At 35.9% G+C, this 21,317-nt stretch overlaps 1 protein-coding gene across 1 annotated transcript; it reads left to right on the forward strand.

Moving 5' to 3' along the window:
• The first annotated feature begins 11,119 nt into the window (after positions 1 to 11,119).
• LOC139842218 (bet1-like SNARE 1-1) lies at positions 11,120 to 21,082 on the forward strand. The gene is made up of 5 exons (XM_071832388.1): positions 11,120 to 11,133; positions 11,750 to 11,906; positions 12,251 to 12,307; positions 12,407 to 12,466; positions 20,909 to 21,082. The coding sequence occupies exons 1-5, from the start codon at positions 11,120 to 11,122 to the stop codon at positions 21,080 to 21,082; spliced, it is 462 nt and encodes a 153-aa protein (XP_071688489.1).
• Positions 21,083 to 21,317: the final 235 nt, after the last annotated feature.

The raw sequence follows: 21,317 nt of genomic DNA on the forward strand, positions 1-21,317 counted from the left end.
ATGACCGAACTACACGCGTCATCGTGAATCCGAACTACACGAGACTCACTTCCGATAAGATGACCGAACTACACGCGTCATTGTGAATCCGCATCCACACATGATCCACTTCTCCAACTCAAAACCCACGGTCACGGGATTATAAAATCCACCACATCGGGGTTATCCACATCACAACAATATCAACCCTTCGCCATTGGGGTTATATACTCCACATCACAAACACGTGTGATAACGTACACACAAAAAGTGCACCTCGCCAAAGGTGGTAAACCAAAATGCACAACTGTGCCAATTGGACCTATTACACAAGTCCATCATATCCACCTATATGTGAAGTGGGCTCTATAACCGAGAACCACTTCACCCGACCCGCACCCATCCTACACATACATATGCACGTAGGATATTAACACTCACCTTGAAGTCTTGATGGATGCTAAACCAAAATCCGCAATCGCCGATGGAATGTACCTATTCCATTTATCACATAACAAGTAACACAATTAGGGTTGACTTACAAACCAACCCAATTGACACTTAGTGCAATTTCGACCCAAATGCACTTCCAAGTACAAACCGTGCCCAAAATTAACCAATAATCACTAACACAAGTGAGAATGGTCCTAATACGCCAATTAAACCCAATCATAGGTGTTAAACACCTATCTTACCCAAAATGACATTTAAACCCTAATTTTGACCCATAAGGAGTCAACATCGCGCCATTAGCAAGTTTTGACACCAAAACATATTTAACTCGGTTTTATACTTCAACTTAATCCATTTTAAGTTTATAAACCTTATTAAATCGACAATTGGGTCATAATCATCAACAAACCCTAATTTTGACTCTAGTCAAAATCAGTCAACCACAAGAACCCTAATGGTCTCCAAAACATCAATAATCACTAATACTAGTGATTATACACCATTTACAAGTCTTAAACATGGTTAAATCATTAACCAACAAAAAACCCGCCAAATATCAAAATAGCAAGTTTCCATAAACCCTCTTCATCAACTAAATGGGTTTTACAACTAGCAATCTCAAACCCTAACTTGAATATCAAATCTAACAAATGAAATTCGGAGTTTGAACTTACCCATAGCGCCAAAATGATGCCGTTGACGAGATGAACAACTTTAATACTTGAGGTTTGACCCGAAACACTCTTCTTCTTCTCCAATTGGAGCTCTCTCTCACTAAAATGGGTTTCTCCCTCTAGGGTTGAAGAAAGTGTTTGTGTGGGTGAAATGAGGATAAGAATGATCAATGGATCAGTTTTGATGACCCCAAACCGACCCCAAATGAAAAGACCAAAGTACCCCTCATTTAAACACTTTAAAAATGCTGAAAATTGCATCAGACGCATTCGGAGCGCCGCTCCATAAGGTGGAGTGCCGCTCCAACCTTCAGGTCAGTTTTCAGTAACTTGTTTTGGCCATAACTTTTTGACCATAGCTCCATTTTCGATGAATCAAATATCGTTGGAAACGTAATAAGATTTTCTTTCCAATGGTAAGGCTTTGAAATATCAACACAAACTTTATTTGGGGTTGAAAAGATATGTACACACCTTGTCACTTCAGACAACGTCCAGTCTCCTTCGACGTTCGAGCAAGCAACACGTACATGCTTCGTACACTTCATACACGCATCGTACACCATAAATACATTATGTACAATAAATATTTGGGTCTTACAACTCTCCCCCACTTAAACTCGATCACGTCCTCATGATCCGCGTCACTTAACCAAACGGACCTACACTCCACGGTCCTCAACATAAGTCCCGATCCGAACTTTCCTAGACAATTCTTCCCAAATGAATCACATTTAACAACTAAATCGTCACCCGCGATTTATCAAATCCACCAACCGAGCACTAAAACCTTGCTCAATCCCTCACATCGGGAAAAACTCGACCAATCTCGAACCGAGATATCCACCCTTTAGCGTACCCTCACCAAGTACAATGCTAAAGTAACCGCATACCAAAATAAGGTCAACCATCTAAACCGAATGAAGACCAAACGAAGTGAATCCTTACGGATAACACTGACCACTTAACATCCCTTGTAGTGCGCAACAGGACCAATACGCAACTACCACAACATAATAACAAACGGCTAAAATCGATAGCGCCCAACGACTATGGCAACGCAAATCCCAAGGTGTACAGAATCGACTATTGTAACACCCGTAACAACATGTGAGCGAAACACGACTATCGCATCACTAATCGCACAACATGGTCCTCACTACCCCACCATCGATGTATAAAACAACTGATTGATCACACCACACGGTCCTTACGACCCCACCATCAGTGTATAAAACAACCGATAGATCACACAACATGGTCCTTACGACCCCACCATCGGTGTATAAAACAACCGATAGATCACATAACACGAAGGCTGGCCGAAAACTACAAGCGCCTTAGTGAATCCGAACTACATGCGACTCACTACCTTCCTCGCAACAACAATCGGGATTGGCCGAACTACACGCGCCCTAGTGAATCCGAACTACACGAGAGTTACTATCCCAAAAGAATGACCGCAACCACACGCGTCACTTGTGAATCCGAACTACACGAGACTCCCTCCTCAATACAATGACCAAAACCACATGAGCCATTTATGAATCCGAACTACACGCGACTCACTTTCACAACAAGATGACCGAAACCACACGCGTCATCGTGAATCCGCAAACACACGCGATCCACTTCCCAATCTCAACACCGGATGAAGTCAGCGGACCCCGAAGGTCATGCTTCACCGATATAATAATACCATGATGAAGTCAGCGGACCCCGAAGATCATGCTTCACCAATCAACAATACCATGATGAAGTCAGCGGACCCCGAAGGTCATGCTTCACCAATCAACAATACCTTGATGAAGTCAGCGGACCCCGAAGGTCATGCTTCACTAATCAATGCCCTTTTCGCCTCGAACAACGAGTAGCGTAACATCGCGCTCTGCTATGCCATAGTGAATCCTAACGGATACCACTAACCATTCACACAATCGAGCAAGAACCACCTAAATTGAACATAGGCACAAAACAAAAATTCTCTAAAAGAGAACCCGCCACACACACATCCCTTAACCGAGGGATTTCACCTTGCTCGCCAAACACGTCCTTTATCTCTCAACGAGATTTACCACATTACCACCTCGGTGATAATTTAAATCCAAGCCAATAGTACAATTTAACCAAAATTGTACTCCACCACAAATCGACTAAAACTAGGTCCCAACACAAGTTTCGGATCTACCATAAGCATTATCCGAATTCTCACCCTAAGGTCTCCTCGTGCGGGAGTGTAACTCCCCCACTTGGAACTACATTCCATATCCACAACTCGTACTATGCTACCAGAGGTAGACTTTACCAACAATTGGGTTCACACGTCCCATCACCATATCTTGCTCTAACCTTGAGCACACGAAGGATTTCAATCAATCCTTAAACACTTCGAACGAAAAGTGTACCACGATTACACAAACCATACCCCCGCAATCATCCAATTGCTTTAGTTTATCAATTTCCACCTAGTCACTCATATACTTAAGGGTTTCTCTCCGGTACCCTAAGTACAATGTAACCGCAACACAATCGGAGTCGAACACCACGCTAGTAGGTATGAAAGAGGCACCTAATGTCGCATCATGTAGACTCCATTACCCACATACATCGAGATCCAAAACACTCGATCTTAAGGGTTCCAATCCATCCGACGAACCTCACGGTTCCTCAATTCCAACATGAGAGCGAACACGCTCTGACATCCCAAACACCGAAACCCATTTCCATGGCTTGGTAGAAACATTTCCTAAATACTAAGGAATGCTTGGTGGCACCAAGTCTTACGCCCTTCGCCCGATAATCAAACATCACCATAGGGTATTTCCATTAGGAACGTCACCCATAACAACAATATGCACAACACAAGGCATTTAATCAACTCAAATTTAAACGGCACTTAATAAATAATCAAAGGACATATTTATTAAAACGAAACGTACCTTAACGTCTCCTTGCCGCACCCGTCCCCGCTAACTTGGGACATTCCGACTTACGATGTCATTCCTCTTGACAATTGAAACACACCATGCCATCACCCTTTGGTACCGAACATTCCCAAGACTTGTGACCCCTCATGCCACAATTGTAACATCTAGACGCACTAGAATCCGATATACCCGTCCGTGTACCACCCGTGCTCACACTCGGACCCTTAGTCCTCTTACTCGGAGCACCATATGAAACAACCCTTCTCTCACTTGCAGGTTTACTCTTCTTGGATCGTGAATACGACTCGAAACCTCTAGCCACGGCGAATAACTCTGCAAACGATTTCGCTTGACCCCGGCTAATTTTATTCTTCAAGTCATCATTCAAATTCCGATAGAAATCTTTCATCAACAAATGATCATTCCCCAAATACTCCAGGCAAAAAACGAGCCTTCGCCATAAAGGTCGTTTTGAGAGTATTCAAATCCATAGAACCCTGTTGCAAATTTCGTAACTCATTACGCATTTTCGACAAATCGGCTGAAGTTCGGAACTCCTCGAAGAATTCCTTCTTAAACTCGTCCCATGATAACGCCATAAACGGTTCACCACCGACAAGATCAATCTTACCATCCAACCAATCCTTCGCCCTACCACGCAACAAACTAGTAGCGAGTCTTGTCCTCTTCTCAGGAGGGCATTTATCACACCCCCAGTTAGGGCCTGGGCGAAATGTGACTTAATATCAAAATATACCAAAATATTATAATAACGAGAACAATAATAAATTGGAAAGTTAAACTTTATTGAGTACGCAGCGGAAAATGAAATGTCGTTACAAAGGAGTAAAGTAAATGTTTAAATGCAATAGTAATAAATGCGATAATCTCTTAATCCTATGTCCAAGTAGCATCACATAAGTAGTAGATAAGTAAGCTTGAATCGAACAGCACCTGAGACAAAACATGCTAAAGTGTCAACCAAAAAGGTTGAGTGAAGTTCATAGGTTTAACAAAAGTTTGACCGTTGTTTTAGACCACAAGATTTAGTTTGTAAAGTTTATCTCCCGCAGGATCAAAAAGTTATGCCAAAACGTGATATTTAGACTAAACGTTCAAGTTTGCCCCATGACAAGTTGTGTCTGTCCTTGTCGGTTTAATTTCATTATCAAGTAATACAAAGACTTAGTCAAATGTATCGGGGACGTTACTCCTGATAGGCCTACCCCCAATAATTAAGCATGCAGCAGCAATTAAAAATATCACTGTAGGGACTTAGTCGGACATAGCCGGGTATAGCATAGTTTAACAGTTTGGTACTTGTGTCTAAATTGTAAAAAGTAAAAACAGCATGTGTCTCATCCCAAGTAAAGTAAGTAAGTTTGCTAGCAATAAAGAGGGGCTATGAATTCACCTTAAATAGCAGTTGAAGTATTCCACGCAAGAAGGAAAGTAAAGCAAGTAAGTGATCTGGATATCAACCTAGAGGTATAACGTTTGATTAGTTAATGTCTAACTGACATAAAGTATGTTTATTAATATAGCAACTATATTGACAGTGACGGCTTTCGAGAAAAGTTCCTATTTCTCAAAAGTTTCTATTTTTGGAAACTTACTATTTATGGAAAGCTTCCACTTATAGTAAGTTTCTAGTTTAAAAAATGTTCGGGTTATAATTCTTAACAAAGATGTTGTACAATCTCGCCCAAACTTCGTTGCTAATATGCAAGTCACTCGAATGATCTATTGTTACCGAGTGGCCCAGGATCTCTTGACCAGAATCTAAGTCTTGACATTCGAGATCCACAAGCGTCCCATAATGGTAACAAGGATCACCCTAGGCCACAAGTAGCGGTGATGTTTGTAGTCTTTGTACGCTATCTTTAATTATAACCTTCACGTTAGCTGCGTATATACATATATATTCATTAATTCGATTTTAATTATAATTCCTATATATTAATTCATAAAAATACTTTTATAATTTTTAGTAACATATATTACTAATTATAACATGTTATTTATTTTATTTTTAATTGCATATAATTTATAATATTATTTACATATTTTGGTAAAAAATAATAATAAACTGAAGTAAAAAGTTAAAAGTAAAAAGTAAAAAGTTAAAAGTAAGAAAAGAATACTTACTAGTAGTAATTCTTCAAAGAGAGAATGAGAGAAATTTTGGTGTGAGTTTGAATAAGAAATGAGGGGTATTTATACTTGAAAAAATTAGGTAAAAAGAATAAAATAATTAAAAGAAAAAGAAATATTTTAATTTTTAATGGGATTTTAAAATTCAAAAGTATTAAATGTTAGGTCATGGGATAATGCACATTATAAAATAATAAAAGTAGTTTTTCCATTATAATTTTTTAATTAAAAAGTATTTTATTTTTTTATTTTTTTTAAAATTCATTTATTTTAAGGATTTTTTTTATATAAATAAACAAATTGATTTAGCGTTTTTCCAAGAATATTTGTCAATATTTTTTTTATTTAATTAATAAATACAAATTTTGCATAAAAATAATAAATAATTCGGTATTTTGTATTTTTAATAATAATTATGATTTTAATTATTAAACTATAGTTTTAGTAAGTTTGTAAATATTATTACATTTATATATAATTGGATTTATTATATAGTTAAATATATAATACATTAATTAAATAATAAAAGTGATACAAAGTTTATATACTTAGTTAAATTATGTCAAATTATATAAATTAATAATATATTATTTATTTAAGCGTACATTGTTGACTAAAAATTACTATTCGGTCAATATTTAATTGTATATAACAACCCTTAATACATATAGTCAGGCAGATAACCCTAGGGTTAATTCAGTAAATTTAGAAGTCGAAAAGTGAGGGTTGTTACAGCATTCAATAGTACGAAAACACTCTTCGACCTCCGAGATCCAAGTTGTGCTTACCAAAGGATCCGGTTTCCCGTCATACATTGGGAGTTTAGTCCTCATGAAGCTCTTAAGACAACGCTCCATTCCACTACTACCCCGAAATTCGGAATACTTCCTATCCATTTCTTCTCGTAACGAACCCACTTGCTCCGCAACGGCGGCCGCAACTCTAGCGTTAAACTCCACGTCGTTCGTCTCGATCCCGTTTCCCGTCGCCATTCTAAGGAATGCAAAAGCGATTAGATCACGAACGTATAAAACCACACACACAACACCGCCCCATCTTGCTAAACACTCGTCGTACGTCACTTGCTAGACACGATTTGCACCCGTAATAAGGTTTGCAAGTCCTTATTACGCATATACGCCGTATCGGCTCGTTAGTACAACGATCGCCTCGCTCGATGATATATGCAAACGCAAACATAAACAAAAAACAACGCAATCACATATTAATAATATCCACATATTAATATAAACGTTAGTCTTCCTAGAAACAAGGCACTAACTATAACCCATTCCGACCCGTAATCCTACAAGTCCCGCACAAAATTAAGCACACACAAAAGTCTAAGTCTAGGCACCTATCTCAAGTCACCTAACTCCCTTAGACCATGCTCTGATACCACTTGTAACAACCCAACCCGATATATAAACGATCATGCGGAAGTATCAATAAAAAAAATTTCTTTGTGAAGTAAATGGCGCGGCGCGCCATCCCCTTGCGCTGCGCGCAAAAGGGGCCTGGCAGCCCGCTGTCCAAAAAGTCCCAAATGCGAAAATGTTTGACCACTTCCCGACGTATTTAGACAAAAACGCTTTTCACAACATATTCATATATGAAAAACTAACACGTTCTATTCATAAAATAAGTTTAACGAGGCGGGGCCTACATCGACCCAAATTACCCTTTGAGTACAAAATACAAGTTTCGACCCTACAATTTTAAACACAAAATAAAAGCCGAGCATGACGATTGGGGATACGCTACCCAATCCTAATTAATCCAAAAGCAAGCCTTCTAAAACAACTACGCGAGCCACTAGTTCCCACGCTTACCCGAGCCACCTCATCCAAGCAAATCTATAAAAATGTAAACAACGAGAGGGTAAGCTAACGCTTAGTGAGTGAAAATATACTACATACATATATATGCATAAAATAGACACGCCATATAAATAAACAAATACCGCATACCGGAGCATCCAAACATAAAGGCAAGCTAATCTAAGCATACCGTACGATCACTAAGCAATAAGCTAAATATGCATCAACAAACATAAGTTCACCAACGACGATGTGAACAACGCCAAGAAGCTATACCCGGAGGGTTAGCTACATCACGACAATACAACAATATATATATAACAATATATAAACGAATAAGGTTAACCCCTTAACCCATTACCGAATACCAAACACCACAATGAAGATTGGCCGAACTACACGAGCCTTAGTAATCCGAAACCACACGAGATTACTATCTTCAACAAGACAACATCGAGGTTGGCCGAACTACACGAGCCTTAGTAATCCAAAACCACACGAGATTACTACCTCAATAAGATGACCGAACTACACGCATCATCATGAATCCGAACTACACGAGACTCACTTCCGATAAGATGACCGAACTACACGCGTCATCGTGAATCCGCATCCACACGTGATCCACTTCTCCAACTCAAAACCCACGGTCACGGGATTATAAAATCCACCACATCGGGGTTATCCACATCACAACAATATCAACCCTTCGCCATTGGGGTTATATACTGCACATCACAAACACGTGTGATAACGTACACACAAAAAGTGCACCTCGCCAAAGGTGGTCAACCAAAACGCACAACCGTGCCAATTGGACCTATTACACAAGTCCATCATATCCACCTATATGTGAAGTGAGATCTATAACCGAGAACCACTTCACCCGACCCGCACCCATCCTACACATATATATGCACATAGGATATTAACACTCACCTTGAAGTCTTGATGGATGCTAAACCAAAATCCGCAATCGCCGATGGAATGTACCTATTCCATTTATCACATAACAAGTAACACAATTAGGGTTGACTTACAAACCAACCCAATTGACACTTAGTGCAATTTCGACCCAAATGCACTTCCAAGTACAAACCGCGCCCAAAATTAACCAATAATCACTAACACAAGTGAGAATGGTCCTAATACGCCAATTAAACCCAATCATAGGTGTTAAACACCTATCTTACCCAAAATGACACTTAAACCCTAATTTTGACCTATAAGGAGTCAACATCGCGCCATTAGCAAGTTTTGACACCAAAACATATTTAACTTGGTTTTATACTTCAACTTAATCCATTTTAAGTTTATAAACCTTATTAAATCGACAATTGGGTCATAATCATCAACAAACCCTAATTTTGACTCTAGTCAAAATTAGTCAACCACAAGAACCCTAATGGTCTCCAAAACATCAATAATCACTAATACTAGTGATTATACACCATTTACAAGTCTTAAACATGGTTAAATCATTAACCAACAAAAAATCCGCCAAATATCAAAATAGCAAGTTTCCATAAACCCTCTTCATCAACTAAATGAGTTTTACAACTAGCAATCTCAAACCCTAACTTGAATATCAAATCTAACAAATGAAATTCGGAGTTTGAACTTACCCATACCGCCAAAATGATGCCGTTGACGAGATGAACAACTTTAATACTTGAGATTTGACCCGAAACACTCTTCTTCTTTTCCAATTGGAGCTCTCTCTCTCACTAAACTGGGTTTCTCCCTCTAGGGTTTGATGAAAGTGTTTGTGTGGGTGAAATGAGGATAAGAATGATCAATGGATCAATTTTGATGACCCCAAACTGACCCCAAGTGAAAAGACCAAGTACCCCTCATTTAAACACTTTAAAGATGCTGAAAATTGCATCAGACGCATTCGGAGCGCCGCTCCATAAGGTGGAGCGCAGCTCCAACCTTCAGGTCAGTTTTCAGTAACTTGTTTTGGCCATAACTTTTTGACCGTAGCTCCGTTTTCGAGATCCACTTATATCCGGCGAGATCAAAGGCGTTTGCAGATCCGTGCGTTTTGGCCGTGGGTTTAAATAGCGAGTCCCTCTCTAAACACAAAATGACTTAATTATGAGATATGTGTTTGTTAAAGAATTTATTAGGCGTTTTTTCGTTTAGATTTGGGTTTGGTGAAGAACCAAATTAACATATGTATTTGTAAATGTTGGATGTATAGTATATATACAACCTCATACAAATTTGTAAAGAATAGTGAGAAGAAGATTAGTTAAATTGAAAAAGAATACTGAAATGATCATAACAAGTATTCGGGTCGGCCCGCTTCGTTGGGTCCAAAATCGCTAGCCTGAAAAAAAAAAGGAACTTCAAGGTTCGAACCTGCGTCCCTTTAGATTTCAACAAACATCCTGACTAACTGATCTACATATTCATTATGATAAATTTATAGTTTGTTTAATATATATCAATTAAAATTAGAGGTTTGGTCAAAATTAAAAAGGTAGTCAAAAGGGGTGAAATTTAACATGATGTAAAAAATGGGGGGTAAGGTGACAAAATTGCAAAAAAAAATTCAAATGAATAGTGCCATTTTTTTTGTCCTTTTGTGTTTTCCAAATGAATATATGTATATAATACCCTCATGTGCAAGACACGTGATCAACTTTAAAGGAATAGTTTAACATTTATCGGACCAATTGACCAACCACGAAATCATAGACATAGTTGAGTGATCAACCGCGTTTAAAATAAACATTAGTGGCTAATGTGAAATATTTGACAAAATGAGTGACCAGGGCGTAATTTTTTCTTTATTTTATTGTAAGTTTTTTTACTCCGTATATAAATATAATTTATTTATTTATTTATATTTATTTATGATTAATCAATTAATGTATTTTTTTTAGAACTATAAAATAAAATAAAATAAATTAAATTAAATAACCTGAACGTGAAGGGGAGCAAAAACCCTCAAAATTTTCCTGTAACTATTCCGTTTGATGTTCACACGTCAAAACTGAAAGTTGCTGGATCTAATCAAATAAACTAACATTCAGTCACAGGAGTTCATTTATTATTATTTCTCCGAACATTCTACGCAAAGTTCTCGGTGAATCGGATACAAATGAGCTATCGAAGGTCCTAACTCTAATTTAATCTCTATAATTCGTAATTCGCTTATCACTTAATCGTAGTCTGTTAGTTATTTGCAATGTATGTAACTTTTATCTGAATTTGATTGTTTGTTTGTGGAGAATTAATGATAAAATGTTAACCTAATTTTGAAATAAATGACTCCAACAATGCTGATGTAGTTGTAATAAAACGAAGTTGTTAAATCGATATACGTAGATGCTTCGCAAAAGTTATTTATTTGCGTTTTTTTGTGTGTTGTTTGAGTAGTGGAATCGGAGAACTTGGTTGTTGAATGTTAATTGCACCTTTAAGATCATTTATGTTGCCTAATTTTAAGGAAAACAACCGAGTAACTGATATTATTGGAGAAGGCTATGAGTGTGGTGCTGAACTGCTTTACAAAAAAAAAAAAAAAAAAAAAAAAAAAAAAAACAAAAGACGAATTGATGATTATGTAATAACTGTGAGCCTTCGGTTCATGGGTGATATTAAGCTTCTTTTACTATTTCTGATGAGTGTGCAGTAGTGGTGATTTAAGTTATATGTTGACTGAAGGTTTAAGGTACTTCACGCCATTTTTAGCTCTTCTTTATGGTTTATGTATATATGTATAATCCAGGGACAATCGTGCATTAAGAAACTCTCTATTTGATAACCTTGATGGCATTGAGGAGGGTGGTCTCAGGGCTTCTTCTTCATATCCTCGTGATATTGATGAGCTCGAAAATGAAAAATCTATAAATAGCTTGCAAGACAGAGTTGTTTTTCTAATTAGAGTAAGTTTTTCAATTTAATTATTTTTTTCTAGGGAAAAGGTGACTTGCTAGTTCTGCAAGTAAGTGAATCTGTATCAGTAGCTTAGTTACTTAGTACCATGATTTTAAGTGATAAAAAGTAATTTACCCAGTTACAATGTAATCAGTTAGGTCTAGTATATTATGTTTGCAACAATTTCTTCTGGTTGTCTATCGATCCTCATGTAGAGAAACACTGAACTTATGGATACAGGATTAAACATGTAAGACCAATAATACAACAGGAATGTAAAACACAAACAAATGTTGGATGCCAATCTACTCTGATAATTTAAGGAAAATTAATTGATAATTGACATTGACAGTTGACTGGTGACATACATGAGGAGGTGCAGAGTCATAATCGAATGCTGGACAAAATGGTAAGCTACCATACATATTTCATTTCTATATAAACTGTTGTTTACGTTATATACCAGTTTTGTGCATTTGATTGTACTCTTATGGTCATTATGTAACAGGGCAACGGGATGGATTCCACAAGGGGGATTATGTCAGGAACTATGGATCGGTTCAAGATGGTAAAGTTTAGATCCTTTCCAGTAATTTTTCTATAGGGTCAAAATATTCGTTAATGTCTTCTAATATTATATAACAGTCAACAGTTCAAATAATCACCATCACCATAGAATAGATAACGAGTGTTGGCCAGTTTCTCGTGTTAACTCAAAAAATTGCCTTTCGGCCATTTGTTCAAAATACCTAGAGCACATAAACAGTAATTATAGAGAATAGAATGAATGAAATTATATAAAGGCCATATAATTTTTACAAGTTTTAACGTTCGTGAATCGCCGGTCAACTTGGGTGGTCAATTGTCTACATGACACTGATTTCAAATAATCAAGTCTTAACAAGTTTGATTGCTTAACATGTTGGAAACATTTAATCATGTAAATATCAATTTCATCTAATATATATAAACATAGAAAACTTCGGGTCACTACAGTACCTACCCGTTAAATAAATTTCGTCCCGAAATTTTAAGCTGTAGAAGGTGTTGACGAATCTTCTGGAAATAGGTGTGGGTATTTCTTCTTCATCTGATCTTCACGCTCCCAGGTGAACTCGGGTCCTCTACGAGCATTCCATCGAACCTTAACAATTGGTATCTTGTTTTGCTCAAGTCTTTTAACCTCACGATTCATTATTTCGACGGGTTCTTCATTAAATTGAAGTCTTTCGTTGATTTGAATTTCGTCTAATGGAATAGTGAGATCTTCTTTAGCAAAACATTTCTTCAAATTCGAGACGTGGAAAGTGTTATGTACAGCCGCGAGTTGCTGAGGTAACTCAAGTTGGTAAGCTACTGGTCCGACACGATCTATAATCTTGAATGGTCCAATGTACCTTGGATTTAGTTTCCTCCGTTTACCAAATCGAACAACGCCTTTCCAAGGTGAAACCTTAAGCATGACCATCTCTCTAATCTCAAATTCTATATCTTTTCTTTTACTGTCCGCGTAGCTCTTTTGTCGACTATGGGCGGTTTTCAATCGTTGTTGAATTTGGATGATTTTCTCGGTAGTTTCTTGTATTATCTCCGGACCCGTAATCTGTCTATCCCCCACTTCACTCCAACAAATCGGAGACCTGCACTTTCTACCATAAAGTGCTTCAAACGGCGCCATCTCAATACTCGAATGGTAACTCTTGTTGTAGGAAAATTCTGCTAACGGTAGGTGTCGATCCCAACTGTTTCCGAAATCGATAACACATGCTCGTAGCATGTCTTCAAGGGTCTGTATCGTCCTTTCACTTTGCCCATCAGTTTGTGGATGATAAGCAGTACTCATATCTAGACGAGTCCCCAATGCTTGTTGCAGTGTCTGCCAAAACCTTGAAACAAATCTGCCATCCCTATCAGAGATAATAGAGATTGGTATTCCATGTGTGGAGACAACTTCCTTTAAATATAATCGCGCCAACTTCTCCATTTTATCATCTTCTCTCATTGGCAGAAAGTGTGCTGATTTGGTAAGACGATAGACTATTACCCAAATAGTATCATAACCACTTGCAGTTCTTGGCAATTTAGTAATGAAATCCATGGTAATGTTTTCCCATTTTCATTCTGAGATTTCAGGTTGTTGAAGTACACCTGATGGTTTCTGATGTTCAGCTTTGACCTTAGAACACGTCAAACATTCTCCTACATATCTCGCAATATCGGCTTTCATACCCGGCCACCAAAAATGTTTCTTGAGGTCCTTGTACATCTTTCCCGCTCCGAGATGTATTGAGTATCTGGTTTTATGTGCTTCCCCAAGTATCATTTTTCTCACATCTCCAAACTTTGGTACCCAAATTCTTTCAGCTCTATACCGGGTTCCGTCTTCTCGAATATTAAGGTGTTTCTCCGATCCTTTGGGTATTTCATTCTTCAAATTCCCTTCTTTTACGACACCATGCTGCGTCTCCTTTATTTGAGTAGTAAGGTTAGTACGAATAATTATATTCATAGCTTTTACCCGCATAGGTTCTCTGTCCTTTCTACTCAAAGCGTCTGCTACCACATTCGCCTTCCCCGGATGGTAACGAATCTCGAAATCGTAATCATTCAATAACTCAATCCACCTACGCTGCCTCATGTTTAGTTGTTTCTGATTAAATATGTGTTGGAGACTTTTGTGATCGGTATATATAATACTTTTGACCCCATATAAGTAGTGCCTCCAAGTCTTTAATGCAAAAACAACCGCGCCTAATTTCAAATCATGCGTCGTATAATTCTGCTCGTGAATCTTCAATTGTCTAGATGCATAAGCAATTACTTTCGTTCGTTGCATTAATACACAACCGAGACTTTGCTTTGAGGCGTCACAATATATCACAAAATCATCATTCCCTTCAGGCAATGACAATATAGGTGCCGTAGTTAACTTTTCCTTCAACAATTGAAACGCTTTCTCCTGCGCATCCTTCCATTCAAACTTCTTCCCTTTGTGCGTTAATGCAGTCAAGTGTTTTCCTATTTTAGAAAAATCTTGGATGAATCTTCTGTAGTAACCAGCCAGTCCTAAAAATTGGCGTATATGCTTCGGAGTTTTGGGGGTTTCCCACTTTTCAACGGTTTCAATCTTTGCCGGATCCACCTGAATACCTTCTTTGTTCACTATGTGACCGAGGAATTGAACTTCTTCCAATCAAAATGCACACTTTGAAAATTTAGCGTACAGTTTTTCTTTCCTCAACAACTCTAGCACTTTTCTCAATTGTTCTTCGTGTTCTTGATCATTCTTTGAGTAAATAAGTATGTCATCGATGAAAACAATGACAAACTTGTCAAGGTATGGTCCACACATGTAAGACCCAAATATTTATTGTACATAATGTATTTATGGTGTACGATGCGTGTATTAAGTGTACGAAGCATGTACGTGTTGCTTGCTCGAACGTCGAAGGAGACTGGACGTTGTCTGAAGTGACAAGGTGTGTACGTATAACAACGTCTTACGAAATACATATGTATTATATTAAGATATTGTTACACTATATTTAACATGATAAAATGATAATTATATATATCATTAAGTATATTAACAATGAACTACATATGTAAAACAAGACTACTAACTTAAGAATTTCAAAACAATATATATATGTAACGATTATCGTTGTAATAGTATTTTAACATATATATATGATGTTAAGATATATTCATACACCATGTTATCATGTTAACATAACAATTTAACATCTCATTTAAGTATAATAACAATGAATTAATTACATTTAACAAGATCGTTAACTTAAAGGTTTCAAAACAACACTTACATGTAACGACTAACGATGACTTAACGACTCAGTTAAAATGTATATACATGTAGTGTATTAAGATGTATTTGTACACTTTTGAAAGACTTCAAGACACATATCAAAGTACTTCTACTTAACAAAAATGTTTACAATTACATCCTCATTTATTTTCATCAACAATTCTACTCGTATGCACCCGTATTCGTACTCGTACAATACACAACTTCTAGATGTATATACTATTGGTATATACACTTCAATGATCAGCTCCTTAGCAGCCCATGTGAGTCATTAAACATGTGGGAACCATCATTTGGCAACTAGCATGAAATATCTCACAAAATTACAAAAAATATTATAAATCATTCATGAATTATTTACATGAAAACAAACTTACACATCCTTTATATCTAATCCATATACTAACGACCAAAAACACCTACAAATACTTTCATTCTTCAATTTTCTTCATCTAATTGATCTCTCTCAAGTTCTATCTTCAAGTTCTAAGTGTTCTTCATATATTTTATAAGTTCTAGTTTCATAAAATCAAGAACACTTTCAAGTTTGCAAGATTACTTCCAAGCTTTCTAATCCATTCCAAGTAATCATCCAATATCAAGAAACCTTTGTTACTTACAGTAGGTTATCTCTCTAATTCAAGGTAATACTCATATTCAAACTTTGATTCAATTTCTATAACTATAACAATCTTAATTCGAGCAGAAATCTTACTTGAACTTGTTTTCGTGTCATGATTCTACTTCAAAAACTTTCAAGCCATCCAAGAATCTTTTGAAGCTAGATCATTTCTTGTCACTTCCAGTAGGTTTACCTACTAAACTTAAGGTAGTAATGATGTTCATAACATCATTCGATTCATACATATAAATCTATCTTATTCGAAGATTTAAACTTGTAATCACTAGAACATAGTTTAGTTTATTCTAAACTTGTTCGCAAATAAAGTTAATCCTTCTAACTTGACTTTTAAAATCAACTAAACACATGTTATATATCTATATGATATGCTAACTTAATGATTTAAAACTTGGAAACACGAAGAACACTGTAAAACTGGACATACGCCGTCGTAGTAACACCGCGGGCTGTTTTGGGTTTGATAATTAAAAACTATGATAAACTTTGATTTAAAAGTTGTTCTTCTGGGAAAATGATTTTTCTTATGAACATGAAATTATATCCAAAAATCATGGTTAAACTCAAAGTGGAAGTATGTTTTTCAAAATGGTCATCAAGATGTCGTTCTTTCGACGGAAATGACTACCTCTTTAAAAAATGACTTGTAACCTGTATTTCCGACTATAAACTTATACTTTTTCTGTTTAGTTTCATAAATTTCAGTTCATTATGAAACCATAGCAACTTGAATCACTCAAAACGAATTTGAAACGAAGAAATGACGGGTAAAACAAAAGTGGATAAATTTGCTAGTTTTAGCTACGAAAATTTTGTAACAAATCTAGACTAAACATATCCTAACTAAATTATATTGTATTATACATATTATGTAATCTTGGGATACCATAGACACGTATACCATGTTTTGACATATCATATCGACCCATCTATATATATATTTCAGAACAACCATAGACACTCTATATGTAGTAATGTTTGAGTTAGCTATACAGGGTTGAAGTTGATTCCAAAATAATATATATACTTTGAGTTGTGATTTAGCCTGAGACTTGTATACACTGGGTCGTGGATTGATTCGAGATAATATATATTGATTTATTTCAGTACATCTAACTGTGGACAACTAGTTGTAGGTTACTAATGAGGACCGCTAACTTAACAAACTTAAATCATAAAAACGTAATAAAAAATGTTGTGAATATATTTAAATCATACTTTGATATATATGTACATATTTGTTATAGGTTCGTGAATCGACCAGTGGCCAAGTCTTACTTCCGGCAAAGTAAAAATCAGTGAAAGTGAGTTATAGTCCCACTTTTACAATCTAATTTTTTTGGGATGAGAATACATGCAGCTTTATAAATGTTTTACAAAATAGACACAAGTACGCAAAACTACATTCTATGGTTAGATTATTAAACCGAATATCGCCCTTCAAGTCTGGTAACCTAAGAATTAGGGAAATGGCCCCTAATTGACGCGAATCCTAAAGATAGATCTATTGGGCTTAACAACTCCCATTTAGGTTATGGATGGTTTAGTACTTTGAGATTATTATACAGACGAGAGGTTCTGTTTTGGGGATATTCTATGCATTAAGTTAACGTCGGTTGCCAGGTGTTCAACATATGAATGATTTTTATCTCTATGCAGTTTGCGAAATGCCTGATATGAGATATGTTATAAAAATGAATTCTTGTGGTCTATTATTATGATTTGATAATATATAGGTTAAACCTATAACTCACCAACATTTTTGTTGACATTTTAAGCATGTTTATTCTCAGGTGATTATTAAGAGCTTTCGCTGTTGCATACTAAAATAAGGACAAGATTTGGAGTGCATGCTTGTATGATATTGTGTAAAAACTGCATTCAAGAAACTTATTTTTGATGTAATATATTCTTATTGTAAACCATTATGTAATGGTCGTGTGTAAACGGTATATTTTAGATTATCATTATTTGATAATCTACTTAATGCTTTTTAAACCTTTATCGATAAAATAAAGGTTATGGTTGTTTTAAAAATGAATGCAGTCTTTGAAAAACGTCTCATATAGAGGTCAAAACCTCGCGACGAAATCAATTAATATGGAACGTTTATAATCAATATGAACGGGACATTTCAGTAGTGCAGGTTGGTGGGTGGAAAGGATCGCCTTCTTTTTGTCTCCATTGGTTAAGTCGACTACGAACCCATCCCCATTTTATCCAAAATAGGTGATGGCTAAGTGGTTGATCCATTCCGGTTACACTGCTTTCGGAGCTTAGGTGAATATCCATGTCGAAATAGCTGTCGGAATCCGAGGAACTTGAACTGGTTGAGGGATCCATCTCGTACGATCAGATGAAGAATTTTCGATATGAAATAGATTTTCGATATGAAATAGATTATAGGATGTAGATTAGTTCCCTGCAATACATAATTTATATATGCATATGTAATACTAAAATCCCATAAGTTACGGAGGAATCTATGGAAGCTGTCAGACAAAGTCTACAGTAACAGATACGCTAAGATACGAATTTTGTCTATACGCTATCGATGCACTAAATGCAATAAAACGTGTTGAGACTGAAAATGATAGGTAGATATTTTTCGACAAAGAATGATAAGAAAAACTTTTGACATGCAGACCAGGTTCATGTCCAGACTTATTAATATATCCTAACAACTACTAGGTCGAAGTCCGGACTCACTAATGCATCCTAACAACTATCAGTTAGACACACTAATGCAAGACCTGGTTCGCTAAGACCACCGCTCTGATACCAACTTTAACGACCCGTCCTAATCCACCTGGACGAAGTCATCAACATTTGGTCCCATTGCGAGGTACTGACCTAAATATGCCATGAACGACTCCATGTAATATCTTTAAAATGAGCAAATGCACAGCGGAAGATTTCTTTCATACCTGAGAATAAACATGCTTAAAGGTGTCAACCAAAAGGTTGGTGAGTTCATAGGTTTATTATAAAACCATAATATTCGGTAATTTTTATAGACCACAAGATTTCAATTTATAAATATATGTACACTCGCAAGTGTATAAAACCGTTCTGCTTATGTTGAGGCCTCAGTAACCAACCTTAACAATAATATAATAAATCATCTTCGCAAAGATGGAAACGTACACCGGTGCTAATAAATAATCCTCGAAGTACTAAACATCCGACCACTAGCTCTAATGTCTAGTGCAGCCTACAGGATGGGGGTGTCAAGCCCGATAGATCTATCTTTAAGATTCGCGCTTACATGCCCTTATAACATATAAATAAATTACCTAGCACATCAATCCGCAGAATATCATTTTTAATCACTTGTCTCTATTTCGTAAAGCATTTATAAAAGCAGCGCATGTATTCTCAGCCCAAAAATATATATTGCAAGAGCAATTAAAAAGGGAGCAAATGAAACTCACAATACGATATTTTGTAGTAAAAATATGCATACGACGAAACTGACAATGCAGGGTTGGCCTCGAATTCACGAACCTATATCAGTTATATATATTAAAACATATAGTAGTAATCAAATAAGTTTATATATATTTAGTTATGTATTGAGATTAATATTTATATATAATTTTATTAATACTTATAATATATTATAATGCTTATTTGATATATGATTTAATTAACGTTATATCAAAATAATATTATATTAGTTAAAACATACCATTATGTAATATTAGTATTCAAATATATATTTTTATATAAGTATCTTCTGTTTGCAAAAATTAATAATTGTAATAATAATCATAATAATAATAAATGATAATCTAATAAATCATGTGTTAGTAATAATAATAATAATAATAATAATAATAATAATAATAATAATAATAATAATAATAATAATAATAATAATAATTATTATAATTATAATTATAATTATAATTATAATAATAATAATAAATAGAGTAAAATTACTACCTCAAAGAAATGGCTTTTAAAAAAAAATTGTCTCAGGCAGGGCTCGAACCCAAGACCACTCGCTAACCGCAAACACACTTAACCGTTGCTCCGCGTGTTCCATCATTTTAATCATCATCACTCATATCATTTATGTATTATCGCCATCATAATCAATACCATAAAACCAAAATCAAAAAGGATAATAATAATAATAATAATAATAATAATAATAATAATAATAATAATAATAATAAATAAATAATAACGTAAGTAAAATAAAAAAAAATATGTATACCAATGGACAAATAAATAAATCTTGGGCTTGATAAATAAATTTTGGGCTTGATTGTTATTGGGCCACAACCAAATTTAGTCCAACAAGAATTTCCTGTGGATATTTCGGTTACCATCAAGACATTCCACCAGAGGGTGATCGAATAGAAGCTGTAGCAGTTCATCATCTTCAAGCTTCCCTCATCATCATTTGTTCCTGTATCTAGTCATATCATCATCATCATCATCATAATTTTGTTTCATCATCAAATCATCTCATGATTATCGTAATCTCCATCATCGTTTTTGTTACTGTACATCACCATTAACGAATATCACAGAATAGTAGGCGTACAACAGAAGATTCGATGATGGTGGCTTTTGTTGGTGTTCGAAAGTGGTTTAATGGTGATTTTGGGATTTGTTTACGGCTGCAAATAACAGGCATAAGGGTGATGGTTGTGATGTACTACGGTGGTGGTGGTTTTGGATTAGCAACCGGAATAGAGACTTAGGTAGCTGCAGCTGCAGATGGGCTGTCATAGTGATGAGGGTTTGATGGTTTTGTGTTTAGCTTACTAAAACAAATAAGTATAATAGCAGTAGCAGTTAACTGTATTCGAAAGAAAAAAATATAGTGGTAACATTATAGGTGATGGTGATTAATAACCGGTGGTGGTTTATTCATGGTAATGGTGGTTTTTGAATGATTACAACCGTAACCAAACTCCATAGCAGCGGCAATCGCGA

This window comes from Rutidosis leptorrhynchoides, chromosome 4 (assembly GCF_046630445.1).
Source record: "Rutidosis leptorrhynchoides isolate AG116_Rl617_1_P2 chromosome 4, CSIRO_AGI_Rlap_v1, whole genome shotgun sequence".
Lineage (NCBI taxonomy): Eukaryota > Viridiplantae > Streptophyta > Magnoliopsida > Asterales > Asteraceae > Rutidosis > Rutidosis leptorrhynchoides.